Source organism: Melitaea cinxia, chromosome 20 (genome assembly GCF_905220565.1).
Source record: "Melitaea cinxia chromosome 20, ilMelCinx1.1, whole genome shotgun sequence".
Lineage (NCBI taxonomy): Eukaryota > Metazoa > Arthropoda > Insecta > Lepidoptera > Nymphalidae > Melitaea > Melitaea cinxia.
This window is the reverse complement of record NC_059413.1, coordinates 13,866,885-13,889,844: the sequence shown is the minus strand read 5'-3', so window position 1 is coordinate 13,889,844 and position 22,960 is coordinate 13,866,885. Positions and strand designations below refer to the sequence as shown.

General features: G+C 35.2%; 2 protein-coding genes across 2 annotated transcripts; both read right to left on the bottom strand.

Annotated features, from left to right (window-relative positions):
* Nucleotides 1-1,957: 1,957 nt before the first annotated feature.
* On the bottom strand, nt 1,958-9,125 carry LOC123663410 (required for meiotic nuclear division protein 1 homolog). The gene is made up of 8 exons (XM_045598096.1): nt 8,684-9,125; nt 8,075-8,230; nt 7,675-7,752; nt 7,110-7,193; nt 5,657-5,783; nt 4,844-4,999; nt 3,736-3,954; nt 1,958-2,785 (listed from the first exon to the last, which is right to left on the bottom strand). Exons 1-7 carry the CDS (start codon nt 9,046-9,048, stop codon nt 3,787-3,789), a joined length of 1,134 nt encoding a protein of 377 aa, XP_045454052.1. The 5' UTR covers nt 9,049-9,125; the 3' UTR covers nt 1,958-2,785; nt 3,736-3,786.
* Nucleotides 9,126-10,093: 968 nt separating this feature from the next.
* Nucleotides 10,094-19,798, bottom strand: LOC123663428 (crossover junction endonuclease EME1). The gene is made up of 10 exons (XM_045598111.1): nt 19,574-19,798; nt 18,637-18,708; nt 18,076-18,200; nt 16,890-17,063; nt 16,103-16,275; nt 15,448-15,521; nt 14,641-14,746; nt 13,416-13,498; nt 10,982-11,094; nt 10,094-10,294 (listed from the first exon to the last, which is right to left on the bottom strand). Exons 1-10 carry the CDS (start codon nt 19,662-19,664, stop codon nt 10,139-10,141), a joined length of 1,167 nt encoding a protein of 388 aa, XP_045454067.1. The 5' UTR covers nt 19,665-19,798; the 3' UTR covers nt 10,094-10,138.
* Nucleotides 19,799-22,960: the final 3,162 nt, after the last annotated feature.

The window sequence follows — 22,960 nt, the reverse complement described above, 5'->3', positions numbered from 1 at the left end:
TCAATAAACATACACGCATTATAAGCGCATCCCTATGGACAAATTCTCATAAAAACATGGACAAATGCAGACCAAATTCTCATACCGTGCTATGAGAGGCTATGAGTTTTACGAGATTTTGGTCTGCATTTATTCATGTTTTTATGTGGTTTATGAGTTTTTTCCCATATGGATCACCTTACCTTACCCCTGTTCTTAAAAAAACACACCTGCAGGAGCTCTGTTTAGCTCACTCACCACAGGAACACGACAGTACTTGGGAGCAGTATTATTTTGCTGTGATATCAATTCAAATTGGTATTTATTCCACCAAATTCGGCATCGCTTTTTAACTAATGTTCGCGACTTGGTACGGTTCCTGGATGGGCAGTACATTGGCGTAGGTAGGTACTTTCCTAATTCCCAGATTTTCAGTAAGATTGATTCTGCTTTCATCATTACAGCCTATACAGTCCACTGCTGGACATAGGCCTCCACAAGTTTACGCCAAAAATAACGTGAACTCATGTGTTTTGCCCATAGTCACCACGCTGGGCAGGCGGGTTGGTGACCGATTCTGCTTTACTTCCACACAATCAAAATAAAACATGAGAAAAACTCTCATATCTAATAACATCAGCTCTCCTGGTCACCATCAAAACCATCAATAAACATCGTGCTACAGTTCGGAATGTCGACGGCGGTTTGTTGTAAAGTGTAAGAATACACTTTTTGCTCGTTAAGCCTGCTTGGATCATTGTTTAATTATGGCGAACTGTTAAACTTATTTATGGAGGTGATAACATTCGTGATATATGGCCGCCGACCTTAAACTTCTTTTTAATTTCGATTTTTTAATAATATTAAGTGTTGCAGTGTAAGCTTTGTAACTTTGTACAATTAGGGTAGTTTGCGTAATATATTCAATGATCACAGTATTCATACAAAAAACAAATACAAAAATACAAAATAGTTTATTGATAATAATAAGTTTTAACAAACAAGTAGCAAGGGCCCCTGTACTGGATGGTGTCCCGTATTACTGGGTACCCCGCTCATCCACCAAGGCTTACAATATTAATCAATATCAGACAAATAATAATCAAATAAAGAAAAAAAATGACAATTTTTATGCGTGTGTTCATTTGTATGTACGTGTGCATGTGTGTGTATGTGTGTGTGTGTGTGTGTCTGTGTTGTGTGTATAAGTGTGTAAATGAATAAACGAGTGAAATATATATTAAAAAAACCCAGAATTTGATTATTCATACGTCATCAGCATTCATACGTAATTATTATTGCCTTATCTCTCTTCTCCATTCTACGAAACATTAGCCAAATCATCCGTCCCATTTTGAAAATACTAAAACTCAATAATCCAAATGAACTAATATTTTTTTTAAGAACATTTTTAAGCTTATTTTCGAAGTTTAGGGAAACTACAATAGTTCCAAAACCTAGATTCCGCAGGCAAAATTACACGCTAGTATTTGTCGCTGTTTTCTATGCCTATTTATTAAGGGTTTGATTTTGCTTTCGGAAAATTCAATGAGGTAAAGTACATCAGGAAAAAAAACTTAAACATGTGACTAAAATTACAATAGTCAGCTTTGATGATACGGCTACTGAACCCGCTGTAGGCTCCCATCGAATGAAGTCATGCATAACAAAACACACCAAAATGGGCAAAACCACGTCAGAAAGTCTAGTTTATGTACAAAATAAATAGCTTAATTTTTGCATTCGTATCATTTCCGTAAGATCAGTCCTGGATTTATAAATAGGTCATATAGGCCGCGGCCTAGGGCCGGCAGCGTCCCAGGGGCGGCAGATTTCAAAAAATTATTAATTTAAAAATATATGTACGGCGGCAGAAATAAAGTGGCCTACACTCATAAAAAAATATAAATCCGGCACTGCGTAAGATACCAGTTATAACCCGGGTAAATATACAGAAAACGTAATTAAACCAAAACAATTAAATATAACAACTTTTTATTTTCCATAAATTAACAAACTTATTTACTAACAGATTTCAACAATTTGTTCTTATAGTTTTATATACCAATATTATATTGGAATTTTAACGCAATTTAAGTATTTAATAATAACTTATGTCTTTTACGGCAGCGCTATCGGAGATTTTACTTATTTTACATGCAAGATGGTTCTCCTTGCCTCTAATCTCCATAATTATGAAATTCCAATGGTAGGTACATGGTAGGTAGTCAATTTCCAAGATGACAGGTACTGTCAATTTAACTTTTTTTATTTTTATTACATGCCGTAAAACTTATACAGCCTAATGAAAATTTTCAAATTATTTACGTCAACCCCAAATGAATATAACAATGACTTTTTTTAATATTCTCAGACATAACAAAAATAACAAAAAAAAAAATTAGTTACTTCACTAAACTGTTAAATGATTAAAGTTACAATACATGTATAAAATATTTTTTTACTTAGAAGTAAGATATAAATGCTCACAATACAAGAAAAAACTTAATAAGTATAAATGTGCACTGTAATTAAATATTTAACCTTATTTTAATATGTTTATTTATGACAAGGAGATTATTTTTAGAAAAGGGTGCTGAGATTATCAGAAATTCATATTAAAACCATACCTCAAATTATATCACACTGTACACATATAGTAAGTTATAGTAGCAGAGACACTGTAGCAATATCAGTAGTAGTAACAGAAATGCCAGTGGTAGGATAGGTAATGATTGTAACTAGTTTGGCCTAAGCCAGTAATTTAGTCAAGGAGCAAAGATTTCATTAAGTCAACATTTATTTTCTGCAAAAAGTAATCTATAATAAAAAATGAGTCGCTGAATGTGTTGCTAAGCGCAAAACTCGAGAACGGTTAGACCGATTTCGCTAATTCTTTTTTAAAATATTCCTTGAAGTACGAGGATGGTTCTTACGGAGAAAAATTCTAAAAAAAAAAAATTTAAATTTCCTGAAAAAGTCTAAAAACAACACGTTTCTATACTCCCATACAAAAGATTTGTGATAATACTTAAAAGTCAATTTGAACTTTAATACCATACGATAAAGTTTGTGTTAGGCGATACGAAGTTCGCCGGGTCAGCTAGTGATACACTAAAATACTAATTAATAATTTAATTTACAATAGTATATTTTTGGTATTGCGCTCTTAACCGAGGTAGGGTACAGTCGGTAATATCCTGCTCAAAATCTGGAGCAACCCGACGGGAGAATTACTTTGACCTTACAGAAAATCACAGCAAAAAAATACTGCTTTCAAGCAGTGCTGTGTTCCTGTGGTGAGTAAGGTGATCAGAGTCCCCCCCCCCTCCCCTAGTGATGATTCTGATGTTTCAGATGTCTATAAGCTACGGTAATCGCTTTCCATCAGGTGATCCGTACGCTTGTTTGCCGACCTAGTTATGTAAAAAAATAATAATATCCCTAACTCGTTAAGTTATATTATTAATAGTAATAACGTACCTACACATACCTGTACTAGCAGTACTAGTATGATCTATAATCTACAAGTAGTACTAGTACACAACAGTACAATAGCTACACTTGTACTAGCACTTGTAGTTCTTTAAGTTAATATTAACTGTGGTAGTAACGATTTTAATGGTAGTAGTGGCACTGGTAGTTCGCTGGGTCAATAGTTGCTCGTACGTCACATTTGAGACTTGGAAGTAGTAGCACTGGCACAGCGGTAGCAACGTTACAGCTGGTTTCAGAAGTTACGGGCTGAACAGGTACCTGTTGCTCGGAGGTAGTAGGAACTACCGTCCGGACAGGCATTTTCGGTAGCTACCGGTCGAAGAAGTATCGTTCGCAACAGTGTAGCAGCTCGAAGCAGACTTCAGCAAGGATGAGAGCGATGACCATCCACTCCAGACGTACGTGGTGCCGGTCTGCCGCCCAGGAGGACAGTAGCTCCAGTAGCTCTACGCAGTGAGACAGCCGTTCGTTCAACACCTGGAGAGGTATTGTAACGTTAGATTCTTTAAATAAAGTAAGACTTAAAAATATGAGTGGTTGTTTTATTATATGAGGCACGCATGTGAATATTATTTGACTAGTCCATTGGCACAGTGTGTACTTTCTGCTCCGTGGGTAGCGTAGCGTGAATATGGTATTTATATATCTATATGTATTTGTATTATTTCTGTGTATATTTATCAAAAAAAAAAATTTGCTATACCACTCTGCTGTTACCTATAACACAAGCATTAAGTTGCTTACTTTAGGAACAGACGACCCTGTGTGTATGTTAAAGATATACTAGCTTTTACCAACGGCTTCGCCCGCTTTGATTTTTTTTTTTTTTTATTAAAAAGTATCCTATGTTACTTCTAATACCTAAGAATATGTGTACTAAGTTTCATGATGATCGATTAAGTAGTTTTCGCGTGAAAGCGTAACAAACAAACTTACATTCACATTTGTAATATCAGTAGGGATTTTTATTTATGAACCGATTGGCATGAAACAGACACTAAATGTTAAGTAAAGCATACCACAATATATTAGTGAAAACCTAAATCGGATAAGCCGTTTCTGAGATTAGCGTGCAGAAACGTACAAACAGACAAAAATTCTAACAATCATTGTTTCGGGTGCTATTTGCGTTGACAAAGGTCCCAATACTTAATATTCTTTCTCATATATCTTTCATGTACAGACAGCAATCGGTTACATTTTTATTACATGTACTGATTGATTATACAAAATTTAGGGGACACTCGATATCAAGTAAATGGCAGGAAGCAAAAGCCATATTACAGTGCAGCGTTACAGATGATGTGTGTAAGTTTGCTCTAAAAGCCTTATTGTCTTCCACATCAGTGAATAACACAATACACACCCTGGTCCGCCTCGGTATGGTAAAGTAGGCGACGGTGCTGGAGTACAGTCGCTCCAGTCTTTCTTCTTCCCAGTAGAAGTCAGGAGTATCAAGAAGATCAGATTCAACGTTCAGACGATGTCGGAGAATGAACAGTTCGCCTAACTTACGGACCACCTGAAAATCAATAGCGTTGTATTGACGGTTAATTATTGAGCTAATCTGCTAAAATAGTTTTAAGTTTATTTTTATACGTCTGACGGACTAAGTCACCAGACAAGCGTACAGCCCACATTATAGTAAGCAATTACCATAGCCTTACTCTTACTTGCTGTGTGGCTACGGCACTAAAGAATTTAGCCACCCCCTCTCTTCCCGTGGGTGTCGTAAGAGGCGACTAAGGGATATCAAGGTTCCACTACCACCTTGGAACTTAAGAAGCCGACCGATGGCGGGATAACCATCCAACTGCTGGCTTTGAAATACACAGGCCGAAGACGGGCAGCAGCGTCTTCGGTGTGACAAAGCCAGTACTGCGGTCACCGACCCGCCTGCCCAGCGTGGTGACTATGGGCAAAACACATGAGTTCACGTTATTTTTGACGTAAACTTGTGGAGGCCTATGTCCAGCAGTGGACTGTATAGGCTGTAATGATAGCCTTACTCATCTGTTCCTCATAAGAACATAACACTGCTTGCAATCAGTACTATTTAGCTGTGATCTTCTGTAAGCTCGAGGTACTACACCAGTCGGACTGCTCAAATTTTGAGCCGGATATTTCCCGGATTTTGCCGGATATATCCAGTTAGTGTTGTTATTTGTTATCATTATACCTCCTTCTTCTCCACGTGTGAGGCTCCCTCCTTCTCCATGACCGTGGCATGTGACCGGACATCGGCCGCTAGAGCCTCCAACCGCGCCTCCCAAGCACCAAGACGAGCTGACTGAGCCATGGCGTGGCTGAAAAGTGGAAAGATACGATCATTTTTAGCATTTAGCCTGTAATATCCCACTGCTGGGCATAAGCCTCTTTCTCCATGTAGGAGAAGGATCAGAGCCTAATCCACCACGCTGCTCCAATGCGAGTTGGCGGATATGTTTCCTACTATGAGTACCGATCGCTATCAAATATTTATGATAACAACGATTTTAAATTATTATTTATTGTCTTTTGTTTTGGCGTGAATGTGATATATGTATTTATTTATGTAACTATTATTTATATGTAAGATTAATAACAACAAGGCAAGTGCTTTAGACCACACGACTGAAGAAAAGCTTCTTTAGTTGACCTTACAGTAACATACGAAACGTAACTTTCTCTCTTTCCATGTTCACTAACACATATTTCTCTCTCAACTTCCGTTCGCCTCGCACGATCACACTTTTCGTAACGCTCTCGTCACGCATTCACCTTACTCGCCAAGGCAAGCGTGCGTAAAGAAGTTTTACTCTAATAATAGTGTTTGCTGGCAAACGAAAAAAACCGACTTCAATTATATCGACAAGTAATACAATGTAGGTAGACGAAAAAATAGTCAAGTAAATACGCATTATCAAAGATTACTCCAAAAGTTGTAATCAGATCTCGATGAAATTTAAATGTGACATGATAAACATCAGCTTTCGATTAAATTAAAAATCATTAAAATCAGTACACCCAGTAAAAAGTTATGCGGATTTTCAAGGGTTTTCCCCGATTTCTCTGGGATCCCATTATCAGATCCGAGTTTCCTCATCATAGTACCACACCTGGGATATCTCCTTTCCAACAAAAAAAGAATTATCAAAATCGGTTCATAAACGACGAAGTTATCCCCAAACATACATAAAAAATACACAGGCCGAAGACGGGCAGCAGCGTTTTCGGTGCGACAAAGCCAGTACTGCGGTCACCGACCCGCCTGCCCAGCAACTTGTGTATTTATTTATTAATTTGGACACTAACTCCAATGCATAAAGAATGCTTAATTCCAATATAATAACAATTCCTGAAACTCAGTGGACATCTTCTACACTAATAATTGGAGAGCCAGTTTTTTTGTTCGTTTATACTGCAAAAACTACTGAACCAATCGGAATAATACTTATACCATAAGATGCAGCGGTTTTTTTTATTCGGTTATACTGTGAAAACTACTGAACCGATCTGAATAATACTTATGTAATGCAGCGTTTTTCGGAGTAGGTTTTAGTATATGATATGTTTTTGATTAATTATCGTGCAAAAAAATATGGACGGTCAGATGTCGCTAGTAATAATAATAAGAGTAAATAAAGGATTACCTGAAAGTATATCTTTCCAAGGAATTGTCATTATTTGGAACCAAAACGAAACTTGACTCTTGATCTTGAAGATAACACCGCTTCCTGTAATAAATAAAAAAAAAAATATTTGTAAAATTTGGCGAGTGGTTTTGAACACATTTTGGAGAGTTGTGTTGTGTAATACACTTAATGACACTTCATTGAGTAAGGCCACAGAAATCATCATTTGAACAGAATCCTCAAAGAAAAAGCTAATGCCTAAAATATCAAATGAAAATTCCCTAAAACATCTCTCTTCAGCCTGTAATATCCCACTGCTGGGCATAGGCCTCTTTAACCATGTAGGAGAAGGATCAGAGCTTAATCCACCACCACGCTGCTCCAATGCGGATTGACGGATGTCAGAGATGCTTAATCCCAAATTACATAAATTAAAATGTATCATTATAAATATCCTCATTATATATCTTATACATATCCTCGATGACCATAGTTTATCCTGACCAAAACAATGTATGATGCACCAAAAAATTTACTTAGTAGAACTAGTAGTAGGAGTATATTACTTTAAACAATAACTCACGCATTATTTTGATATTGGTATGTCATGACTTCTCTCTCCTTTTTAACCACATCTCTCGGGTAGCTCTCCTCTTCAAATCTGAAAAATAAAATTACATTAGTTTTGATACAAAATTAAAATTTATTTTGATTCCAAGTTAAGAATCCGATAAGTTTGAGTAATATTTGAAAATTTTCAATTGACTGTTAAATAATATTAAATAATAAAAAATATAGCTTGCATGATCACTACAAAATTAAATCTTTCAGAACTACATTATATCACAATTAAAAGAAAAGTATTTACAATCAATTTATTAAATATTCGAAATTTTGCTATTTCTTGTGTGTATTTTTTAGCCATTTCTCACTGTAGAAATACATTTCTGAAATCTTGGGAAATTTTATTTCAAAATACTCACTGTCTAGTGAAATCCAGCACATTATTAGCCTCCAATTCCGTGCAATTCCAAAACACAACGGCCCCTTCCCTGAAGAATATAATCTCTCTGGGCTCATCACCGATTGTGTAAACTGCATTCGCCACAACTACATCACCTATCTCTTGAGCTTTCAACCTGCATAACGATTTTTTTTTTAAATTCAAATTGTTCACATAACACTCAGTATGTACACTATAAGATCATTTTAAATTACACACTATAGTGATTTTGTTTATACAATAGTTAGAGACAACGATTTACATTCAATCTACACTAATACACAACAAAAAAATTATAAACATTTTACCAGAAAAAAAACAATACTAATGCAGATTATGTAATTAGATTTATAAAAAAACTAGCACAAAAATAATTTGATTTGGATTATTGCATTTATTATTTGATTTGGTAAATTGTTTGTTTTCTTTAATAACCATTATTATGTAAATTATAGACGTTATTATGACGAGAATATTGTTGATTAAGATGATTTAGATTTCTATGATATTTATAATTAATATGAAGTTACATCAAAATCTGAATATTACATCACATTTGCAAATATGGAAAATATATTTTAACTCTTACGTTCCGGGTTCATAAAGCTTCTGCTGAAGCAAACCTTCTCTCAGAGCCTTAAGATCATACGAATAAGCTGTAGCATAAGCTAAAGTTAAGTAATGTCCCTCTTTCTTTTTCAAATCTTCAAGTACAGCTTTTTTGTGAACCGTTTTCTTTTTTAACGGTAAGCTTGTGTTATCCATCGCCATAGTCGTCGGTTGGATATTGTCATTGGAATAATTCCTAAATAGCTGCTGTCCAATACGAAATAAATCATTTTTCTTTGGAATGAAATAAGTTCTTGCCGGTAGTATATCTGGTATATTTGATGCAACTGTTTTAGTTACTTGACGGAATGACAATGACGCTATTCTTGATATAAACAGAGTCATGCTGATGTTGTAAATTTAATTTAATGTTATGTTATTTATTAAAAAGGGCCACATTTGAGGTTATCTTTTGCACTTAAGTAATATTTTTGATTGATTGATTGATTGGTTTAATGGCTTTCAGTTGTGCCAAAGTAGCACGGTAAGTAATATTTTTATTTTGACAGATTTTGACTCTGAAGTTCAAGATGTCATAAGTGTGTCACTGTCATGTAAATTGTAAAGATTTTTTTTTTTTGTTGCCTACAACAAATAAATAACAATAGTTTATTAAACAAACTAAATATTTATAGATACTTAGATAGTTTTGGAATAAATCATGTCCGCGTGGAATTGTGCCAAGAATGCTGGCAGCATTTCCCCTTTGAATCGCTATGCCGATTCTCTGGGCATAAAATGCATGAGTTATCTCATTTAACAAAATTACATTACATTGTTATGACTTTAATTTCTAATTATGAAGTTTTTTAAAACAATCTTTGCAATAGTAATTGCAACATACTTATTTATTATTTTCAATTCTACTTTTTCACCTGCATTTTTTGTTTTACTCTTTTAAGTTATTATCTATACTAAATTACTAATATTATAAAGCTGAAGAATTTGTTTGTTTAAACACGCTAATCTCAGGAACTACTAATTCGAATTGAAAAATTATTTTTGTGTGGTATAGATAATTTACCAAGGAAGGTTATAGACTATATAATACTTTATGACGTTATTTTCGCTAATTAACGCGGCTGAAACTGCGGGCTCAGCTAGTATCATATAAACAATATAAGTTTTACAGCAGCTCTCTTTCAGCATTTAAATAAAATTAATCGGACAAAACTTGGCTGGCTTTGAAATACACAGTTCGAAGACGGGCAGCAGCGTCTTCGGTGCGACAAAGCCAGCCCTGCGGTCACCAACCCGCCTGCCCAGCGTGGTGACTATGGGCAACACATAGGAGTTCACGCCATTTTTGGCGTGAACTTGTGGAGGCGTATGTCCAGCAGTGGACTGCGATAGGTTGAAGTGATGAACAAAACGGTTAAATAAGACAACATTTAAAAAAAACTGGTCATTTTATTTATTTATATTAAATACAATTTCAGTCTAACAGAACACTTCCATCATCAGCAGTGAACAAAGTGTGTAATTTCCTAGCAAACTCAGGGCCAATCCGACGCGACTTTGAACCTGGGACCGCGGCGCGTGAAACGCCTATATTAGCTACGTCCGTTACCCCAGTTGATTGTTGAAGAGCCTAAAAAAAAAATATGTTCTAAATTATTACCGCTCAACAACCGCTCTGGTGTAGTGGGGCGTGTGCCGTGTTGGCGCCTACACACCAGCGGTTTGCGGGTTTGTTTTCCGCTCGGGGTGCATATTTGTATTTGTAAAAATATTTCTTTCCGGTTTGAATGTCTGTCCTTGAGGGTCTCCCCACTGAAGCTCGGAGAGCACGTTAAACTGTCGGTCCCGGTTGATATGATAAATGCATGATAGTGATTGTTACTCATAGTATGGAATATATCCATCAACTCGCATTGGAGCAGCGTGGTGGATTAACTTATTCTACATAGACGCCGCGTTGGCGCAACGGTCATAGCCATGGATTGTACCTGTTGCGCTGGCGGTTGCAGGTTCGATCCCCGCAAATGACAAACATTTGTATTGACCATACAGGTGTTTGCCGTGGTCTGGGTGTTTGTGCAGTCTTGGTGGCCACCGTGCCTCGGAGAGCACGTTAAGCCGTCGGTCCCGGTTGTTATCATGTACACCTGATAGCGATCGTTACTCGTAGTAAGGAATATATCCGCCAACCCGCATTGGAGCAGCGTGGTGGATTAAACTCTGATCCTTCTCCTACATAGGGAAAGAGGCCTATGCCCATTAGTGGGATATTAGAGACTGAAGCGTTAACATATAATTATGCCGGCTAAAATCATACCTCATACAAAGCCAGTGGTGTTTGATACTGAGCACACAGTGCTCTAGAGGTCTCCAGACTAGAAAGCGGCAAAATAGCGATCATTTGTTGCCATAGTCTACTGAGACCGTTTCCTGAAAAATAAAGTTATATATTTGCGTTGTAGTTGCGACCTTTTTAACCGACTTCCAAAAAAGGAGGAGGTTCTCAATTCGACTGTATTTTTTTTTTATTTTTTTTTTTATGTATGTTACATCAGAACTTTTGACCAGGTAGACCGATTTCGACAAATTTTGTTTTAATCGAAAGGTGGTGTGTGCCGATTGGTCCCATTTAAATTTATTTGAGATCTAACAACTACTTTTCGAATTATATCTAATAATGCGTTTTTACTTGACGCTTTTTTCGTCGACCTACGTTGTATTATACCGCATAACTTTCTACTGGGTGTACCGATTTTGATAATTCTTTTATTGTTGGGTAAGGGGATATCCCTAGTTTGGTACCATGATAAGGAAACTAGGATCTGATGATGGGATCCCAGAGAAATCGAGGGAAACTCTTGAAAATCCGCAATAACTTTTTACTGGTTGCATCGATTTTGATAATTTTTACTTTAATCGAAAGCTGATGTTTATCATGTGGTCACATATAAATTTTATCGAGATCTGATAACTACTTTTTGATAAATCTTTGATAACGCGTATTTACTTGACATTATTTTCGTCACCTTGCGTTGTATTATACCTCATAACTTTTTACTGGGTGCACCGATTTTGACGTTTCTTATATAAATTAAAAGCTACTATTCGTCACGTGGTCCCATTCAAATTTAATTGAGATTTGATTAGTAATTTGTGAGTTATATCTAATATTGCATATTTACTTGACGGTTTTTTCGTCACCCTACGTTGTATTATACGTTATATCTTTTTACTGGGTACACTGATTTTGATCTTTTTTGTATAAATCAAAAGCTAATACTTGTCATGTCGTCCGTTTTAAATATGATTGAGATATAATGAACAATTTTTGAGTAATCTTTGATGACACGTATTTACATGACGATGTTAAGACGACTGTGGTCATGTTCAATACTTTGCCACAACGCCATCTATCAAAATTTAATGAAATTACTTCGTTCACTATCGATCAAATTACAATATTCCACTAGAGTAGAGAGTAGCAGTTTATTCGTTATAAATATATTTGAGCTTTTAATTTTTGAGTTTTCGCTAATACTGGGTATTTACTTGGCTATTTTACGTCGACCAACGTTATATTAATCTCATTACTATTTTACTGGGTGGACCGATATCGATGATTCTTTTTTTAATCGATAGGTGGTGCTTCTCATGTGGTCCCATTTAAATATAATTGAGATTTGACTCGAACTTTTTGAGCTATATCTGATATGGCGTATTTACTTGACTGTTTTTGGAGTTTTCTCCTTAAGAATCGATTTTCATTTAAGGCCCCGGAATGAAAAAATTGAACAGTAAAATCTACTGAACGAATGACCTTGTTAGAGATGGCGTTCAGACGTTTTCTAATAACGCAATTAGGTTCCGATAGATGGCGTTATTGATTCATTTATTTACAATTTGATATAGTAATAATATATTTCTTAGACTAGTAAGCCTTTTTGTGCCTATTTAGACAGTTGATCTGAAGGGGTAAACTCCAGTCGTGCATCGGAGCTGTGTGAAAACATGAACATTACATATTTTTAATAAAAAAGACATAAACCGTAATTCAATATAAATCCGCTTCAATTAAAAAACCCGCCGTAATAAGCGATGTCAGCGCTTCGCGTGAATCGACGACGGGCCTTTTATGAAATTTCTGCCTTCAATCGCTAACAAAATGTTAGAAATAACAGTAGAACATTATATAATTCTACAATTTTATAATGTCGCGTTATATGGAATACGAACAAAGTATTACTATTTTTTCGTCGATCTACGTTGTATTACTCTGCGATGTAATTGAAGTCGGTTTTTTTTTCGTTTGCGAGCAAACACAATTATATAGCCTATAATACTTCGAGAAACTTCCGAGATTCTTGACGTAATAGTAATAGAAGCTACACAAACATGAGAAATAAATATAATTTATTTCCCTATACCTATACCTACATAGTATAAAACAAAGTCGCTTCCCGCTGTCTGTATTCTCAGATCTTTACTACGGAGTGGATTTTGATGCGGTTTTCTTTACAAAATAGAGTGATTCCAGAGGAAGCTTTATATGTATAAAACATGATTAATATAGTAGAGGAACACTGATAGTTTAGAGTTTTCTAATGTGATGTCGTAAATAAACACATTTTTTTGGCGCTTACATTGCAAATATTTATATTTTATACTTAGTATCAACATTGGACCCGTGCAGAGCCGGGGCGGGTCTCTAGTGCTGATATTAGCCAAGTAATTATAATGAAGTGAATTTTTACCATCTTTATCGACTGACACGCATTTCTTGTTTTCGCCTCTCATGTAAAAATCAGCCTGCTCGTCGAGCGCTCGTTTAGCTTTTCTGGGAAGAAAACATCAATGTGGCTGCTTAATTTGATTTATATGAGGATATTTTATGTCTTAGTGTTACTAACTTAGGCTAAATATTTATTTTGGCGAGGTGGCGAATGCTAGCGCGACCCCACCTCGCCCCACCCAAGCGGTCGGCTGCTCACACGGGGTGGGTTTTAGTCAGTAGGGGTCAGACAGAGGGGTACCTCTGGCGCCCCGCACCGGAGGGTATCCATTATGGATTTTCCCGTACAAAATAAGGCTAAATATTTTAAGCCAAATTCGACAACGCATGAAACACAAACATATCACACTATGGTCCGAAATTGAGGACTGTAGGCAAGCCAAGTTGGCGCTGCCAGAAATTGATGCCAAATTGGCAAGAATTCTAATAAATCTGGACAGACGCCAACTGAGACTAATAACTGCGGCACTGACTGGACACGGTCCGTATAACAAACACCTATTTAATATGGGCATTACCGACAGTCCCCTGTGCAGTGCTTGCATGGGAACAGAAGAAACGGCTACGCATGTACTTCTTTACTGTCCAGGTGTAGCGGCTTACCGGGCACAACATCTTGGCACCCTGAAGACACTTCCGGAGATCTTCAAGAAGCCAAAAAAGCTTCTGAAGTTTCTGGAGGAGCTTGGGTGGCAAGAGTGAACCGAATCACTCCCACACACGCAAAATAGGCGCAAAGTCGTCGAGTTGCGGAAACCAGCCCGTGTTAACCATACCATACCATACCAAGGCTAAATATTTATTTATTTACGGATACCGTACCCTCCGACCGCTAGCGTATCAGCAAATTGTTGTTTCCACTGTGTCAGAGACATAAGCGGTAACAACAAGAAATCAGTATGTAAAAAAGGAGTGTGCTTTAGACCACACGACTGAAGTAAAACTTTTTTAGCAATAGGCTGGCACAATTATAGGCCTGCACATGGTCTTAGATATACGAAACATAACTGGCTATGGGAGAAAGAGAGAGAAAACGTGTGCTCGCACCTCTCCCTCTTGCTCGGTTCGCCTCGCCTGATCACACTTTTCGTAACGCTCTCGTCACGCATTCACCAGCTCCCTCCCCAAGTCAAGCGTACGTAAAGAAGTTTTACTTCAAAAATAAATAGTTATATCATAAGGATTACTTGTACGGTTCCTCGGCGATGGCTTTTGTGAACTGTACGATGGTGAGCGCGAGCTCGTTGGGAGTGTTCACCAGCACTGTGTCGCTGTCTGTACTCACTAGCAGATCTGGGAATGAGAATTTAACATTGTAATAGTAATTAAACAAATATTTTTAAAGTAAATCTCCTTTACGCGCCCTTGACTTGGAGAATAAGCTGGTGATTTCGTGACGGGAGCGTTACGAAAAGTGTGATCGGGGAGGCAAACGGAAGTTGAGAGGGAGATATATGTTAGTGAAGATAGAAAGAGAGAGAGTTACGTTTCGTATATCACTTTAGAAGCTAAAGAACTTTTACTTCAGTCATGTGGTCAAACTCGATATTAACTAACAAACTCGTGCTTGCTATATTACAACTTCGTAAATATTAAAAAATAGCTTAACACTTATAAAATACAGATGATGTATTAGTAAGAAACAAACTAGGAATTTTTAACACAATTCTTTAATTACAGTGAAGACTAACTGAGGCAGGGCACAGCAGGAATTTCCTGCTCAAATTCTGGAGCAGCCCGACTGGGGTAGTACCTCGACCTTACAGAAGACCACAGCTAAATAATACTGCTTTCAAGCAGTGCTGTGTTCCTGTTAGTGAGTAAGGTGACCAGAGCTCCTGGGGGGATTGATTCGTCTGGTGTTGCAGACTTCTATAAGCTTCGGTAATCGCCTACCATCAGGTGAGCATTACGCTTGTTTGACGACCTAGTTATATATATTTAAAAAAAAAAAACAAAGATCATAGATATAATAATAATGAATAAAATTGCACCTGTTACAGCTTTCTCCAGATCAATCTCAGTCATCAGCTTCTGTTTACTGTTATTTGTCTTGCGACCGGAGGTTCTGGAACAATTATAGAATGTTATTTTGGTATGTGTACCCTGTATACATCCATACGCATTTAGTAAAAAGCGGTTATTTTAATATTACAAACAGACACTCCAATTTTATTTATTTGTCTAGATAAATAAATAAAAACTTAACACTCAACGTTTGTTTGTCATAAATGTTTATTAATATATATGGATAGCTGTGCAAGAGTGACGTCGCGTATTTTGATTATAGGTCCATTTTTTTTATCAAATTATTATCATTATCATAGATTTATACACAGAGTAACACCCAAAGAAAAAAAAACTAATGTGTAAGTTACCATATCAAGCGTTTATATATATATATATATATATATATATATATAGGTCAGCAAACAAGCATACGGCTCACCTGATGGTAAGCGATTACCGCAGCTTATAGACACTTGCGACACCAGAAGCATCGCAAGCGCGTTGCCGACCCAATCCCCAATCCCCCAGGATTCTATTTGTTCTAAGTGTTTTTGTATTTTATTTCCTGTACTCAATACATATTTAGTAATAGGAATAAGCTATACATTAGTCTAATACAAACAAACTTCAATTACTCACTTGAAATAATCCTTAACACCAAACACGACGAGCGTTAGACCACAACCGGCCAAGTCCTTCGCTCTCTGGACATGGTTAGCCAGAGTACGAGTAGCGACTAAGTTCTCAATATCTTGAGCTGTGTGTATGTACAGGCCCTGGTTACAGCGTTGTTTCAATGGGGTTAGTTGTACCTGGAAAATAGGATGATAATCTTGTGGATTTTGATGCAATTTTGTATAAAAATAGATTAGTACTTGGAAAAATTTCCTTCTAAAATAAATTTACAGCATGTGACTTTAAGCTCTGAGCTATAATTTTGATATTAAGGATTTAAAATAATATATATTTCTCCATTTAGAGAAAAACACTTTAATTAATTACTGACATATCATTATTATTTTATTAATAGTTTTTTGTTACTATGAAGCCAAGTTTGATAATTTTTTTTATGTTATTTTTTTCTAAACCTTATTTTACAACCAGAAAATTTCTAATAGTTGTATTCGGTAGCAAACGAAAAAAAACCGATTTAAATTAACATCCACAAGTAATACAACATAGTTTGTAGACAAAAATTATCAATTTAATACGCATTAGTAAGGACAACACCCCCAACAACAACATGATAAGTACCAGCTTACGATTAAGGAAAGAATAATCAAAATCGGTACCCCCAGTAAAGTAAAATGTTGAGGTAACACACATTAAAAAAATACCGTACTCCTTTTTTTGTAGCCGGTTAACAAATATACGAAATAACTTATTCGCATATAGTAACACTTAAAATAATGTCATAATCTCTTACCAGTCCGTCGTTATTAACTAAAGATGGCGGCACTAATCTGGTCCATAGGACTAAAGCGGGATCACACAGGGTTGATGAAGTTTTCAAGTGTGCTCCGCTGACACTCACTTCCCGTTGAACATCTGCACAGAACCACGACTCCAGGAGTACTGGATGAATTTCTAGTGTCATATGCTGTAATAAACATACAGGAAATATTAAAGAGAAAAATTCTCGTGTCACAATGTTAGTTACAATACTCCTCCAAAATGGCTGGACCGATTTTTATCAAATTTTGTGTGCATATCGGGTAGGTCTTAGAATCGGAAAACATCTATTTTCATACCCCTAAGTTATAAGGGGAAGAGGATTAAGGGGGTTAATAACATATATGGCAAAACAACGTTTGCGGGATATGCTAGTATATATCTAGAAATTAAATAAAGCAATTTAATTTATTTTTAGTCACAAAGGTTTTCTCCTGAGTCGGGGTCCAGAAATACCACAATACACAACCACAAGCACCCAGACCACAACAAACATCTATATGACCAATACAAATGTCTGCTGTGAGATCGAACCCGCGACCGCCAGCGCAACAGCCAGTGCTGTGGCCGCTGCGCCAAGGGATCTTCAATTATTCAATTAACTGGATATTTAAATTATTGACAGGTGAGTGAATCACTCAGAGTGGTCAAGTGGCTTTTGGCTATTGATTGTCATTGTACTGGCTCATGACATGAACCATGTTTGGTACATTGGCACCTGTGACATACCACAGCTGGGCTGTCTCTCTCTCCATATACACATATAGCAACAGCGACCAACTTCTAAGAGGAAGCAAATGTTTGTATGAATACAAACATTTTAACTGAGGTAAGACACAGCAGGATCTATCCTGCTCATAATCTAGAACAGCCCGACTGGAGAAGTACCTCGATCTTACAGAAGATCACAGCTAAATAATACTGCTTTCAAGCAGTGTTGTATTCCTGTTGTGAGTAAACCCTGAGTAGTCACCTGAGCTGTGGGTAGGAACTGGAAGTAGGATCGGCAACAAGCTTGTGAATCTACAACAAGCACTTACCATTCTGGTGAACCCACAATGCTGATTTTTAGTGAACTACAAACCACTCCACTACACTAAAATAGATGCTAAGCTACAACAAAATTTATTAAATTATATTAATATACTGTGTCATCTGACCTTCATGCATTCTCCAGGCTTAAATATTTTGTTAGCATTTTTAGCAGCCCGTCTCTCTTCTGCTGCTTTCTGCTTTGTAGCTTGTTTATCAGCTTTTTGCTTCTTTGCTAAATTGTCTGAGTTACCTTTACAGAGTTTAAGGGATTTAAGTAAATCTTATTTACAATAATAAAAGGTAGAACTTATTACATGTACTTACATAATTTTCTAATTTTTTTACAATATTTTGTGAAATATCTTTAAAATAAGTTTTTAAGAATTATATATTAGTAAAATAATTTTATTTTAAATAATTGTTAATAAACACAATTTTCAATCACCAATATCCTTCACAATTAAAGTTTTACAATTACAACAACAAATTACCATTTCTTTTAAACTGATTAAAAAAATAAGCTTTTATATAATATGAATGATTGTAGACAGTAAATCAAAAAACATTAAAATTGTTTCGACTATTTATTAATCAGCAAAGCAAGAAATAATGCGTACTTTAAAATGGGATTATTTTGCAAATAAATTGTACAATAGAATTTTATTTTTCTTATTATTATTGCTCACCATCTTTGTTGCCCCCTTTTCTCTTTTTGGAACTTCTGCTACTTGAAGGAATAAATTGTTGATTCTCATTCACTGTAAAATATACATACACTAGAACTTTACAAATTGACTTAAAAAGTAAAAAAAAGACGACAAAAAAGTTAATAATAATCGATTACTGTGAGGCGTTTACTTATTTATTTAGTAATAGTAAAATGTACATTGAAACGGCTGATAACAATAAATTAACTTTATAAATTTTTAAAAATCGAATGTACTACTATCTTTTTATATATCTTTATATATATATATATATATATATATATATATATATATATATATATATATATATATATATGTGTGTATATATATATATATATATATATGTATATATACTTTGTTTCATCTGCTATCTTTGTTTTCTCATCAGAAATAATAAATACATTGATATGACCGTTATTGATAAATATCGACTATTACCTTTGAATTATAAGTACCTATAGGAAATATTTTTCTTTTTCGTATATAAAATTAATAGTTCAGGTATTAATTTATACTCAAAAAATTAATTATTAGATATCTTAATATACAATCATCATCATCATCATCATCATCATCATCATTTCAGCCTATCACAATTCACCGCTGGACATAGGCCTCCAAAAGTTTACGCCAAAAATAGCGTGAACCCATGTGTTTTGCCCTTAGTCACCACGCTGGGCAGGTGGGTTGGTGACCGCAGGGCTAGCTTTGTCGCACCAAAGACGCTGCAGCCCGTCTTGGGCCTGTGTATTTCAAAATCAGCGGTAGGATGGTTATCCCGCCATCGGTCAGATCCTTTGACACGCACGGGAAGAGGGGGGTGGCTATATTCTTTAATGCCATAGCCACACAGCATAATATTCAATAGGTGTTTGTATTCATTTTCTTTTTTTTTTTGTATTAGGTTACAAATTACCTTTTGTATTTAATACCGCCAAATCGGTTTTTCGCATGACATTATAATCGCTGTGACTGCTGTCGTCACTAGAAAGCTCTATCGTATTCATTATTCAAACTTAAGGATTAATATCTAATTATTGACTTTAATTATTTTCTATTTAAATAATAAAACGATTACTATATTTTGTTTTGAATTTTTGTTTACAAGTTTACAGATGACTTGTTCTGACAGATGTCACAGATGCAGTATTACAGGAACTAAAATACGGAAATACCACTCTGTTTATATTAAATATTAACGCCTAAAATATTTCGCCTAATATTAATCTTGCATATCTCGACATTTATTTAAGTGTGGATAAAAAACTAATCGATAACAAATCTGGATACATAATTAATTTTGGTTACAGAAATAATCTGGTTACATAATTAATTTGTAAACTATTTTATTAAAGACTAAAAGATTAGTTATTAGTCAAAAATATCATACAGGTAGCAAAGTCTCTTGCAGAGCGGAAATTAGTGGTTTTTTTTTTGTTTTTTTTTTTTTATATGGCGCAAACAAAATTGCTTAAAATAAAAAACGTATGTCATTATAATGTCATTCTTCTAAATAGCTTGTTCTCGACGAATGAACGACGATGACGAATTCAAAATCTGATCATATTTTTTTTAAAACGGGATATTTACAATGTTTTAAATTTTCATTTTGCAGAGTTCGATATTTTGACATTATCTACGAATGTTTTATCCACAAGACTTTAAAAACTAATCTTATATAATTCATTTGGGCTTTAAATTGTGTCAAAATTTATATTATCAAAATATGTGCATATGCTTTAAATTTTAATATAATTCATATATTGTCACTATCAAGCTTGTACATTTACTTTTTGAATGAGTTGTAGGTTCGATTACTACCACGAGTCTGGGTGTAATATACCTTTATTATCGTAGATACATTTATTACAAGAAGCCTTAAACACAGGCATTAAGCTGCCTGTCTTAGTTACAGACGACCGTGCGTGTAGAGCATATTCAATTGCCAATTATTTATTTATTAGAATCAAAATTAATTATACTTAGTTTTTCTGGAATTATACAAATACAGTGAGTAACTAAACCTTCGTCTCGACTTCATTCGGATTAAGTTTCAACATCTTTCTGATTAGTTGACATTTTCTTTGACCAATTTGGTTCTGTAGTTAAAGCGTAATTTTAAACCATGCCCATAAAAATATTATAAATGCTCTCCGCGGCAAGACCGTGTGTGACAGAGATTCAAACCGGAAGGAAATGTTTGTACAAATACAAACATCCAGTCCGAGCGGGAATCGAACCTGCAAACCATCTGTGTTTTAGGCGCCTACTCGCACCAGTGCGGTACATACAAAGTATACGGAGTGGATACTAACGTACATACATTTAACCACATATACCTTGTACATTATTTCATTATCCAGTTTTTAAAGTAAAACTTCTTTACGCTTCTTACTTTACGCTTAACTTGGAGAGTAAGCTGGTGAATGCGTGACGAGAGCGTTACAAAAAGTGTGATTGGGCGAGGGGAACGGAGCTAGAGAGAGAGGTGCGAGCGCACATTTTCTTTCTTTCTTTCTCTCATTGCCAGTTACGTATCGTATATTTAAGACACAGTACAGGCCGACAGACAGTCGTGTGGTCTAAAGCACACAAGTCTTTTGGAGTTTAATCCTTAATAAACGATATGAAGCCCGCGGTACGAGAAAAGCATGTGAAGTGAAATCGTATAGAACAACTGACGCGGACGCTCAGTGAAGCTGACGAGTGAAGTTTTACAGCGCTTCCAGCTGTTTATGTACGAATAGCAATACAGGTGGCAATTTTTAATGAGAAAACTTTATTTTTAAATATCACGGTAACCGTTCTTAAGGAGTAGTTAGTCGCGTGTCGTTTATTTGCACAAATCAAAGCACCTATTTTGTATTGAAATAAATAGTAATAATCGCATTGTGCTATTTGGGCTATTTACGGCACTTACGATCTTGGAGCTCGAGTCTCCCTACGGGATGTTTTCCGAAAGGTACGAAATATTAACGATCGCGTCGCAGTACATTTATAACAATATTATGTATATGCACCAAAATATTCATTGTTTTGAAATAAATAGCAATAATCGCATTGTAAACACGAGAAGGTATAACAAAATTGTAACTCCAAGTTTCCGACTGCGCAAAGTAAACGTTTCCTTTCTGGGTCATGGTATTCGCACGTATAATAAAATACCACAAACGATTTTGGAATAGTCTCAACATAAATTTAAAGTTTTTATTAAAAAAAAATTAATAGATAAAGCTCGGTGCAGGATTACATAGTTGATAAAGATGTGTGGACTTAGTGACGCTGTATTTCATGCAACGTGTTTCTAATTTTGTACTAAAACACCATTTATATATTATTTTCAAAAGAGTAACTGCGGAGTTTCTTGCCGATTCTTCTCTGTAGAACCTACATTCCGAATCAGTGGTAGTTTCACTTTTACAAAAATAATAGGTAATTTATTTTTAAAGTTTTAATTTTTAAAATGACGATTCGAAAGTGCTCTTGGAGCCTATTTGGATAAAGCTATTTTTGATTTTGATTTTTTGTATCTCAAATAATATTATTGCTAATGTTGCTTGCTTATTTTATTTGTTTGGTGTACAATAAAGTGTTAAATAAATAAATAAATATTTGTATTTGACTTTTTTTAGTACATAGCTTATTATTAGAAATTATATATTGCGTTATTTAATCAATCTCACTTGTATCCACTTAGTACATGCATATGCGTTACACACGTATTATTAAATTGTAGCTAAAGTAGATGGGCATGCACATTAAATATTTCTGTTTATAAATTGTCTGCTATGCTTTTGTCTACTCAAACGCATGAAAATCTCTAAAAGTATTGAACTGATTTTAATGATACTCTGAATAATTATACGTCTGGTCATAACTTATTTATATAATATAATGTATATAATTGCACGATATTCTTACGAAATAGGATTTAATTAAATTTATTACAATAGAACTATTTTTTCCAGTGAAATGTTATGGTCCTTTATACATCGCACTTTTGCTCATTTGAATTAAGTATTGACTGTTAACGTCCAATTAAGTAAAGTCGGGTCGACTCATTAAACGACGAAAGTCATTAAAAAAATAAAGTCTTTTTATGCTTCTCTGCAATTAACTAATTATTGTTCGATTAATACAATACAATTAATTTATTTTTCTTTACCTTAGTTATGTCAAATGTTATATTGAGACTATTTCTTAAATGTTTTACTTATAGTAATATAGAATTATGGACCTAATACAAAATAACTTCAGCGTTTCCATTAAAAGATATAATTTAATAATACGAAGGGAATGTGAG